The 11,524-nt window shown below is 36.5% G+C and overlaps 2 protein-coding genes across 2 annotated transcripts in view; both read left to right on the top strand.

Annotated features, from left to right (window-relative positions):
• six6a (SIX homeobox 6a) overlaps positions 1–2,200 on the top strand; it is a 2,393-nt gene extending 193 nt beyond the window's left edge. Inside the window, exons 1-2 of the mRNA XM_028439032.1 lie at positions 1–931; positions 1,870–2,200. The exon at positions 1–931 is cut by the window's left edge and continues 193 nt beyond it. Of these exons, the coding sequence (XP_028294833.1) occupies positions 360–931; positions 1,870–2,035 (738 nt within the window). The 5' untranslated portion in view covers positions 1–359 and the 3' untranslated portion in view covers positions 2,036–2,200. The remainder of the gene's footprint in view (positions 932–1,869) is intronic.
• ppm1aa (protein phosphatase, Mg2+/Mn2+ dependent, 1Aa) overlaps positions 1–11,181 on the top strand; it is a 79,786-nt gene extending 68,605 nt beyond the window's left edge. Inside the window, exon 6 of the mRNA XM_028439028.1 lies at positions 11,125–11,181. Coding sequence (XP_028294829.1) covers positions 11,125–11,166 — 42 coding nt within the window. The 3' untranslated portion in view covers positions 11,167–11,181. The remainder of the gene's footprint in view (positions 1–11,124) is intronic.
• Positions 11,182–11,524: the final 343 nt, after the last annotated feature.

Genomic DNA, 11,524 nt, shown 5'->3' with positions numbered 1-11,524 from the left:
CCCCTTCTTAAAAATACATCTCGGCTTTAATGCGGTGCTGCCTGCCATTCACTCGTCCTCGGCCCGCACCTTGAAAAACACACCACCGCAGCAGCGTTCATTCCTTCCTCCCGCACTTTCAGCCCCTTCCCCCGGCCTGAGGATGCGGTAACAGCCTCGTCCCTCCTCCGCGGCGTCTATCCACGGCTGCTCGGGCGATCGGATCCCTGACTGTTTTGGGGGGATTGTCTTGTTTTATTTTTTGGGGTGTCTTGGATCGCCACGGAGAAGGAGAAGGAGAAGCGAGGGAGAGGGAGAGAGAGAGGGAGAGGGAGAGAGGTAAAAGGAGGGGTAGAGGACAACAACAAGCAGAAGCCTCCATGTTTCAGCTGCCCATCTTGAATTTCAGCCCCCAGCAGGTCGCCGGGGTCTGCGAGACTCTGGAGGAGAGCGGGGACGTGGAGCGCCTGGGCCGCTTCCTGTGGTCGCTGCCCGTGGCCCCCGCGGCCTGCGAGGTCCTCAACAAGAACGAGTCGGTGCTGAGGGCCCGAGCCGTGGTCGCGTTCCACACGGGAAATTTCCGCGAACTGTACCACATCCTGGAGAACCACAAGTTCACCAAAGAGTCGCACACCAAGCTCCAGGCGCTGTGGCTCGAAGCGCACTACCAGGAGGCCGAGAAGCTCCGGGGCCGCCCGCTGGGCCCCGTGGACAAATACCGGGTCCGGAAGAAGTTCCCACTACCCAGAACCATATGGGACGGAGAGCAGAAAACCCACTGCTTTAAGGAGAGGACCCGGCACTTGCTACGAGAATGGTATTTGCAGGACCCCTACCCGAACCCCAGTAAAAAGAGGGAGCTGGCCCAGGCCACCGGACTCACACCCACACAGGTGGGAAACTGGTTCAAAAACCGCAGACAAAGAGACAGAGCAGCGGCTGCAAAGAACAGGTGAGCTGCATGAATCCTTCACATCATCATCATCATGAAATAATGCATCAAATATATACCGTCATTACAAAAAACACCATCAATCAATTCCAGCACAAAACATTTTTTTTAATCTATTTTTGCAAATGCATTCTGACAATAAAATGTAAAATCTGACTAAATGCAACCATAATTCTGTTTTTCAAAATACAATTATTTAATGAAAAATATTTCTATTGTTTAATATCGTTTAATGTCTTTGTTTATAATAGTCTGAGTCAAATTAACACTGGACGGCACAGAGGTTTAATATGAATTATTCTGCATATATTTTGCCCAAGAGAGAGAGAGAGAGAAAAAAACGATAGGCCTCTTTTTTAATTTTTTTTTTTTTTTTTTATACACTGAAATTATATATATTTAATTACAAATGCTCAATATATATATGTATGTATATATGCAATGCAATAAGAAACTAACAAAATAAACATTGAGTGATAGGATTAATTTAAAAACATGAAAACAAAGACAAATAACAGTTACACAGTGTGTATAAAAATAAATCAGTCTCAGATTAAGTATTCACAAAAATTTCGTTGTGCTTTTTTTGTACAATGACAAATAAAATGGTTCTGATTCTGGTTTTTTGAATGTTATTCAGTTTTAATCAGTGTTAAATATACATTATTTATGTTATTTTTGTTATTGTTAACATTGTTTCCTTTTTAGCCAAATGTGTTATAACCAACATTATCATGGGATTTACGATGTACTAAATGCAAAATAATATAGCCATTAAATAGATATATTTTTTGCTATTTTGTGTTTTTTATTTTGTTAAAATGTATTTATTGATCATATTAAGAAAAAAGAAAAAAAGACGGTATGTTTTTTAGTCGTTGAATAATTAGTGTGTTTTTGTGGCCCATGTTGATCCGTCTCATGCGTCCCGTTCCCAGGCTCCAACAGCAGGTGCTTTCCGGGGGTTCGGTTCGCTCTCTGGCGGATGAGGATGGTACCGTGGACCGTCTGGGGAACTCATCCAGTCCCGAGGCCAGTCTGTCCAGCAAAGCCGCCGCCTCGGCCATCTCCATCACCTCCAGCGACAGTGAATGTGACATCTGAGGGGCCACATCCATCCACCCAGGGTGTTGTTGGTTATAGTTACACCCGGAGTGAAAGACAATCGAATAAAGAGTCATAGTGCCTGCGTTAAGTTATAAACACACACACACACACACACACACACACACACACACACACACACACACACACACACACACAGAGAGAGAGAGATTTGTGACGTCTGCCAAAAACACAAAGGGAATTAATCCAAGACTTTTGGTCCTCATCCTTTTTTTTTTTTTTTTGCCCCTAAATACTTTTCGTTTACTTATTCTGGACGAAAAACATTTCACGGACTAAAGCGAGACGAAAACACACAGAATTTCACGAATACACAAACACGGAAAAAGGATGAGGCATCATCATCATCATCATCATCATCATCATGACGCGCCTGACCTGCTGTTCTCTGTGGGTTATTTCATGTTGAAAAAGAACTGTGAACATTTTTACTTTAGCGTCAAAGTTTTATAAATAATGTTTATTTGCCTATTTAAAAACATTTTGCTCTGCTGTCTCTTTTGAATTTCGTGTCCATTTTGCTTATGGTGTTTTTTAATACTTTACCTTGTACACAGGTAATAAACCATGTTGAGCATGCGCGCTTTAGTAAAAAAAGAAAGAAAAAAAAATGTGTTTGAGTAAAAGATAAAGATAAGTTAATAAAATAATAATTGTTGACCCAGAGGGGTTAAAAGTTAAAAGTCTGCTGGTTTATTTTCGGTGACAAAGTGATGAATGGATTTTGTATTAAAAAAAAAAACAGAAAAGTTTGTGTATTTATTTTTGCGGTTATGATGATGAGGAGGTTGAGGAGGAACTGCTCTGGGTGTTTGGGAGGTGATGAAGCCGCAGAGCTGGATTCTCCAACACGTTAGAGCGCGCGCGGGGCCCTAATTGGCCAACATGCTGCGCGTTCTGTAATGCGGGGTGACAGCACGAGGTCACCGCGAGGCCGGCTCACTAACCCGGATGATCCAAGAGAGAGATGATCACAACAAAACAGATATAGTGGAGCCTTTTGAACACAGACGAGGCTGGAAAACTGCGTGCGGTGTACAAGTCTATATGTTCATCATCATCACATAACTAATGGTTATAAACACTTCAATTATACTGCCTAAGATAACGTGTATTATTTACAGTTGTGCACCACTAATGCACAACTATTGCTCAAATTTTAATTAAATCTTTGTATCATTTAATTACAATATTTTTTTTATTATTATTTTTTTATTATCCAATCTATATTCAGACCGTGAAAATGGCTATAAACCATTTTTTTTTTTTTCAACCTTTTGGTCGGGACATCATGTGTGGTGGCCTGAAACATATAGAAATTGGTAAAATAAATAAATAAATTAATTGATTAATTAAATCAAATTAAAATTACAATTAAAATAAACAAATTAATTAATAAAAAATATTTTTTTTAAAGAAACTAACATTTTACTTGAAATTTGATAAGGTTGACATAACGCTGTCACCTCCAATATTTTAATACTGCGTTTTATTTGAACTATTTATATTTCAGAAAGTAAGTTTAAGCATAGGATACAGTTGTTTGATATTTATCAAGTGTGATGTGTATTTGAAAAATAATACGTTTTTATTTATTTTTTAATTTAAACATTTTAAAAATGTACATTTTAATTCTTTTTTTTGTGGGGGGGGGGGGTAATACTTTACTTGAAGTTTTACCCATAAGGCTGACGTTACGCTGTCATTATTATGACATAAACCTGTCATTAACATGAATAAGGTGTCATGAACGCTGTGATTGTTGAAGTGTTGTTTGCTAAATCATGACACCTTTCGCTATAATTATGACACCTTTGGAGCTATGTTGGCATTTTTTTGGGTTAGGTGGTGGAATCTAGTGCAGTTAGGTTGGGTTATGGGTTCGGGTAACGAAGGGTTTGGGTAACACACTTTAATAATCAAACATTTATTCTAGGAAGAGAAAAAACCCATCCTCCCTCTAATTACGACCCAAGACATTGTGCATTATTTACATTTGTGTGCAACACTATAATGCACAACTATTTCTGAAATTTTAATTAAACCTTTGTGTCTTTTTATTAAAAGCAAGATATATTATTTAAAATGTCCAAATTGTATATCAGAATATCAGTTTAAACATCCTAAGCAATAATTGTATTTTGTTGGTTTTTGTTGTTGTAAGTTAAGTTGTAAGAATTGCGATACATGTTTTGTGAATAATGATTTAATTCACTGGCCAGAATGTCATTTTTTCAACATAGTTTTTTAACCTTGGTGTTGTGAACCCATGTGGGGGTCGCCTGAAATGTCTATGAATTGGTAAAAAAAAAAAAAAAAAAGATTAAAATTATATTTTAGAATGTTTCAAATAATAATTTTTGGTTTTAATTTAACACATCACACACAATAAATATAAAATAACTGTATTCTACACTCAAACTTTTTCAAATAAAAGGCAGTATCAAAATATCTAATCCATGGCTACTCTGTATTTTAATAAAACATGATCAAATACTAATTTTAGAGAGAAAAAAAAGTCAGAAATGTATGATATCAAAATGGGGTCACGACCCGAAAAAAGGTTGGGAACCGCTTTTTTCTTTTTTTTAATTATAGTACTTTATTTTCCTCGATGTAATTTATTTTCCTCAGTTTCCCCACCTTTTTTGTGCAAAATATGTTTCCAGCTTTACAACATTTCTTGTAAATATTTAGGACAACATGTGTGGCCCCTTTAATAGACTTTTTAACATGTTTTTAACAAATAAAATCAGGTTGAAACCAGCAGTTCTCCCACCTGGTTTCCTCCAATTTGCAGTTAATTAGGCTACAGTAACTTATGAAACAGACAAAAGCCTTTCAGAGGGAGCACAACAGAAGCTAAATGTGAAGGTAGAGGAAACATGTGAAGAGGGTCTAAACGGGGGCGTTTGTGGGGGCTTTCCCCCCCCCTACTCTATTCTTATTGCTGCTCTTCTTCCAAACAGAATAGCTAAATATTTCCGTTTCTTTTGAGCATCAGGAGGACTGTGGAGACTGGATGAAAAAAGTCTTTCTCGCAGTCAATAAGGTTGTCAAACTGGTCAGTGGTAATCAGTGCTAATGATGGGTCTGGGGTCCCAGCTCGGACAAAAGGGGCCCCGCTGCTGTTTTGTGCAGGAGAAGCGAACGCCGAAGAAAAGACTCATGAGGACAGTCTGGTGTGTGTGTGTGTGTTGTGTGTGTGCGTGCGTGCGTGCGTGCCCATGGTCTATTTCTTGGTTAGCCTAGATTTAGATTTAACCAGAGACTGTTTCTAACAGGGTTGGGGTCAATTACTTACAATTTTTTTTTCAATTACAATTACGTCTTCAATTATGTTCAATTACAATTACAGTGACCAGCATTTTTTTTTCCAATTAAAATAAAAAAAATTATTATTTTCACCCTGAAAGTCAATTCCAATTACATTCTAATTTACAACAGTTCAAATTCAATTAATCACAATTACTGAGCCTTTCTGTTCATCTCTTATGATAACAGGTCAGTTTGACCCATTTAATCATCTGTAAAATACACAAAAAAATATATAATCTATACTTATTTGTTGGTTACCTTGTTAAGGTTCTTTATCCTTTAAAATATTGGTAGTAATATTTTTGGTGTGGATGGCACAGCCTTTTTTTATGTCAGTATGTATTTTTAGTGAAACATATTTTAATAATTGTTAACTTAATTAATTAATAATTGTTGTTTGATAATGTGTAAGACATAGAACTATGACATGGTTCCACAGGTTTACGTAGAATTAAATTGTAATTGAAAGTCTTCATAGAACACACACACACACACACACACACACACACACACACACACACACACACACACACACACACACACACACACACACACACATCAAGAACCAAAATTAAATGCAATTATTTACTATGGTTTACTTTCTTCTTCACAATAAATAACAATAACAAGTAGTGTAACGTAAGGCTTGTAAACTGTACATAGCTTAGTAGACTAGAATAAATTACACACATTTGAGCTTTAACATTTCCAACTATTAACATTCAAGAAAACTATATACAAAACAAGTAAAACAAAGTATTTTACAAAGTAGCGCAATTCAAAGCTTGTAAACTCTGTATAGCTTAGTTTACTGCCATAAAAGGTTAAATAAAAACAATAATAAAAGAAATTATTATGGGAATAAAAACTTATAAGAGTACGATTAAACAAGAAAAAAAAAAAACACACAAAAATAAAAGGTGTTTTGAACACACTATACTACAAATCAACCCTGCAGGTTTAAGTTTAGGTTTAAGGTTAGGTTTAGGTTTAGGTTTAGGTTTAGGTTTAGGTTTAGGTTTAGGTTTAGGTTTAGGTTTAAGGTTAGGTTTAGGTTTAGGGTTAGGGTTAGAGTTAGGGTTAGTCTTAGTCACGTGACCTAAAGTGACCAAATAGGGCCACTGCGTAAGAATAGATCCGGCAGTAGTATGGATAGCCACTGCCTAAAAGGTTATTTTCAAAGAGTAAAGCATGTATAAGAAAAGAAGTGAGAGGAAAGCAGGAGTGTAAAGAGTTACTATTGGAGCCGACTTCTTCACTCGGAGCGGAGATTCACTGAGAACCGTTTAACTCACACGCACGTTGCACCGCGTGCGCGTCGTACAGCGAATAACCTTGAATCTGCTGTTTTCTGAAGGGGCTCTGGCTGCCTGTGCTCGAGGCTGCAAACAAATCGTGATCCTGTCCGCGTGCGCTGACATCTCAAGGTGTTTGGACACGTTTGGGTGACGTGGAGCTGAATTTCAAACACATAAACACAATACAAATGCATTTTTGAGTGATTATTTTTCAATTTAAAACAAGAATCAATGGAATTCTATACTTTCACTTTGACAAATATAAATCTAGTTCAAAGAAAATGCATTAGCACAAATATCTGAGCTGGCACAACTTGTCACACACTCTGTATTTGTAATAGAGGATATTCTTGATTTCCAAATTGTGTCACGATCCAAAAGAGGTTGGGAACCACTGCTATAATGACTTATTCCTGCAATTCATGACTGAATCATTTTAAATGTGGATTTTAAAAAGTAGGCCTTGACTATTATTAATTGTAACCTGCATTTTAAAATCCGTTCACTAATCGTTTTGTCTCTCACCATGTTCAAAATCAATACAATGTGAAGATGGCTGTGTAAAAATCAATCTCTAACTGAAAAGGAAAAGTTCAACAATTCACTGCGTAAAATAATCTTAAAGAAAATATGACTCATTCTCAACTTATATCCAAACAATTAAGCTATACTTAATAAATCTACATTAAAAAAAACATGTTTAATTGTGTAGACCTTGCTTTTTAATGTATTTGTTTTTTATTCCCATATTATCATAGGAAGTGACAGGGTACAACAGCTTTGCGCTTTGGTGAAATATTGATATTAAACCAATGAGGTTCAAAGATATTTATAAAAGCTACATGAAGATGCACGATGATGGACTGGTGTCATGTGCCATAATGTCATTTAACGTCAATTTCCCATTACATGTCTGGTATTTGGTGCCTTTATTTATATATTATTAATTTCAACTGTAATACTAAAAATGAATGAATAAATAAATCAATAAATATATTCCCTGGCTTTTAGCCTAATAGCTTTTACAAATCTTAGAAATTGAAATTTTATCTCCTCTCATGTTTCGAAGGCATATCACCTCTGAGGAAGACTGGCAGTTGACAGTCGAAACAAGTCAGGAGATAAAATATCCTAAAAAACCTTGTCTGGATAAACGAAAACTTAACATATATATTAAACATATTTTTTGCTTGTTTTTTTAATTAATTATTATTATTTAAATTATTATAATCATTATTATTTATTATCATTATTTTTGATAATGAACCACACTTGCTCTATATTATTATTATTATTATTATTATTATTATTATTATTATTATTATTATTATTATTATTATTATTATGTTCTTTCTCTGTCCTGTCCACACTCATCAATCCTTCCTTTTTTGAGTCCTCATCTGCTACTCGCTTTGTACAAGGTTCTAAAATGTGAGATACCTCTAAAAGAAATAAATCCCATGGAAATAGTTTGTTTGGATAGGAAAAGCGGGCATTCATATAATATATAATTGGTTTTAAAACCCACGATAACCGTCAGAGATCCCCAGCCTTGGGCACAGGCTGTTGAAAGGAGTTTGTGTGTGTAAGATACTGTCATTTCCATCTCAGGGGTTTTCTTATCACACAATAGCTGTAGTATGGTGATTAAACACACTGAGCTGTGGGTCAATACCGCCCCCTGGTGGTGGAGAGAATATAAAAGCTATGATTGAATGAAGCCCTCAGTCTGTATTTGTGGTGAGCACAAAAAAAAATGTTAACAAATGTTCTTCAAAAACACACACCATGACAACAAAAATACACAGAACGATAGAGGAATATACAAAACAACATCATAAATACACATCACTTACTCCAAACACACAACCTGACAACAAAAATACATATTTACTCAAACAAACACAATGACAGGAAAATATACAAATGGCAACAAAAATACAATAAATAATTTCCAAAAACACACAAAATGTCAACAAAAACCCACTAAATGACTACAAAAAGTAAAACACAACAATAAACACACAAAATGTGAGAAAGTTATACAAAACAACATTAAAAAAAAAGAACAAATAATTTACAGAGAAAGTCTGTGAAAAGTAAATTTTAGCTTTGACAAGTTCTTTAGCTACGGCCGGGCCCACGGAACATCACCACGTTCCGAAGAATTCAGTTAAATGACTCGGTTCCACCAAGTAAAACAAATGAAATTGTGCGATCTAAAATCGGAATCTACATTTAAATACCTTTGAAACGATATGTCACGACTATGTTCCAATAAATTTAGAAATGACCGGAAAAGGGGGTGGTCTCCGAGAGGCTATTGACATCCGCTCATAGAATGTCCATGTCAAATTACAGCCCGATTCAATGAGCATTAACGGAGGAGTAGTTATTTCAAAACTGGGGCCCTCGGGGGCCTTCTGGCGCCCTGTGGCACAAACAGAGAAATGGGCCCCATTCATATATTGGTATGTGTCAATTATTTGGTTCTGACAACTCTCGCAATATTTGACTCACAAATAAATGAGAAAACAACTTTAATGGAAATTGCCTAAAAAGGGGGGTGGACCCCCGGGCCCCTCAAGCCCCTAATCAAATTGTGCGAGGCATAATCGTAATCTATATTGCATTACCTTTGAAACGATATATCACACGACTATGTTTTCATAAATTTGGAAATTACCGGAAATGGGGGGTGGGCCCCATTTTATAAAAAAAAGTTTCCGAGTGTCTCATCATATTCATTCATAGAGAATCCATGCAAAACTGTATTCCAATCCAACGAGAACTAACGGAGGAGTAGTCATTTGAAAAATGGGACCCCCGTGACACGTACAGGATAATGGGCCCCATTTTTATATTGGTGTCGATGATTTGGTACCACCAAACATCGTATTAGTTGACTCGCAAATAAATGAGAAATTGGCCTTAGTTTTTTTTTTTTTTTTGGTGGGGGGGGGGGGGGGGGGTTAGGGTTCCAAATAAAAAATCGAGCTCAGAGCGTCGATGCGTGCACATTCATAGATTATACCTACCAAATTTCAACCCGATCGTTAACAAATAACAGAGGAGTAGCTATTTTAACTAGTGTACACAACAAGAAGAAGAAGAAGAAGAAGAACAAAATGAGAGGCGTTTTTTAGTCCAGGATCAACAATGGAGCACAGAACAGCAGCTCTTACCAGCCAGAAAGCTTCAGTCATAATTAAATGTATTTTCCTAAACTATCTGTAAAACTAATAAAAATGTAACAATCCTAACATGATCAATTATTGAAAGCCTATTAGGAAAACTTACAAAAACAAAAACGAGAATGAATTCTAAGATTATACGAGGCCAGAGAGAGAATAAATCAAAACAGCTCTGTACGTGGAAGTATGCTGTTATTGATATTTAGCATTAACCTTGCTTAACTTATCAGATTTATTTTTCATTTATTTGTTTTCAATCAAAATAAGTTCACCCAAACTAATCTGCCTATTGAAATGTGTTAGGTTATGTTGTTTAACTCTTGGTTTTTCTACTAACTTAATAAATAATAATGACTTCTGCTTTAACAGTTTTAAACATTATATCCCACAGCTAAACTAACTCACCCCTGTTGGAAATGGCCACAACTTGGACAAAAATAGTGAATTTGTAATTGTTGAATACAAGTTACAAATATTTATATTTCATTTTAAAACATGATGTGTAGTCCACATTATTGCTCCACCAATGTAAGAGTGGAAGCAGTGAGACTTTCAGCACCTTGGACAGAGCCTTAGCACCTGGAGTCACTTTTCATCTAATAATTCAAAAGTGTTAAAATCAACATGATTTATTGATCATTTTAACTCATGTTGTAACTTTCAAACAATAATTCAGTGCAGAGATCATTGATATGAAAAAAAAAAAAAAAAATGTATGTATTACCATGGGGAAAGTTTATGGATGTAGTGAAGCTGAAAACATGGTTGGTGTATGCATTGATGACGTCATGGGAAGTGCAGATGACTTGTTGGTATTGATATGATTTCAGCTGATAGGTTGTTCATCTGCACTTGTCTAAAAATCATTAAAACGAAAATAAAATGGATAAGACGAGTGACGATGCTTTCAACCATGGACTCAAAAAAATGGTTAAAATCAAAACTACAGTATATTCACATTAATAGTTTCTCACTTGCCCGTGTTGTCTCTGCCCTAAAACTAATGACTGTATTGAACATTGCTTTTCTTTTTGTAATGTTTTGTTCAGTGCATATTTCCTCCTTACTTTCTTATTATTTCTGTTACTTTTAACCTTTTTAAAAGCCTCCTGTGGACAGGTGTTGTAAATTAATACATTTCTGGGTAACTAATGTAACTGTCTGTCCATATCAAATAAAGGGGAATAAAAAAAAGTAAAAACCACATTAGAAACCATGTAAACTTCATACTACTATACGTTTTCCTGCACTTTTTTAGACATTTCTCCATGTCAGTCTTGCACCAGCATCATCATCCTGAACACATAGGAGTCCCCCAAGGATGTGTGCTGAGCCCCCTGCTGACCCACGACTGCTCACCAAAGCACAGCTCCAACCTCCTCATTAAGTTTGCAGATGACACAACCGTGGTGGGTCTCATTACCTTTTATGAGACTAACTACAGGAGCAAAGTGAGGCACCTGGCTGGGTGGTGTAGTGACAACAATCTCCTTCTGAATGTGGAGATTGTTGTGGACTTCAGGAGAGTGCCCACCCAGCATCCTCCTCTGGACATCAATGGTGCTGCTGTGGAGAGGGTGAGCAGCACCAAGTTCCTGGGTGTGCACAACCCAGTCTGACTCCCAACTCATCACATATTGACGTTCCGAAACGACCCT

This window comes from Gouania willdenowi, chromosome 22 (genome assembly GCF_900634775.1).
Source record: "Gouania willdenowi chromosome 22, fGouWil2.1, whole genome shotgun sequence".
Classification (NCBI taxonomy): Eukaryota; Metazoa; Chordata; class Actinopteri; order Blenniiformes; family Gobiesocidae; genus Gouania; species Gouania willdenowi.
This window is presented reverse-complemented; position numbering and strand designations above follow the sequence as displayed.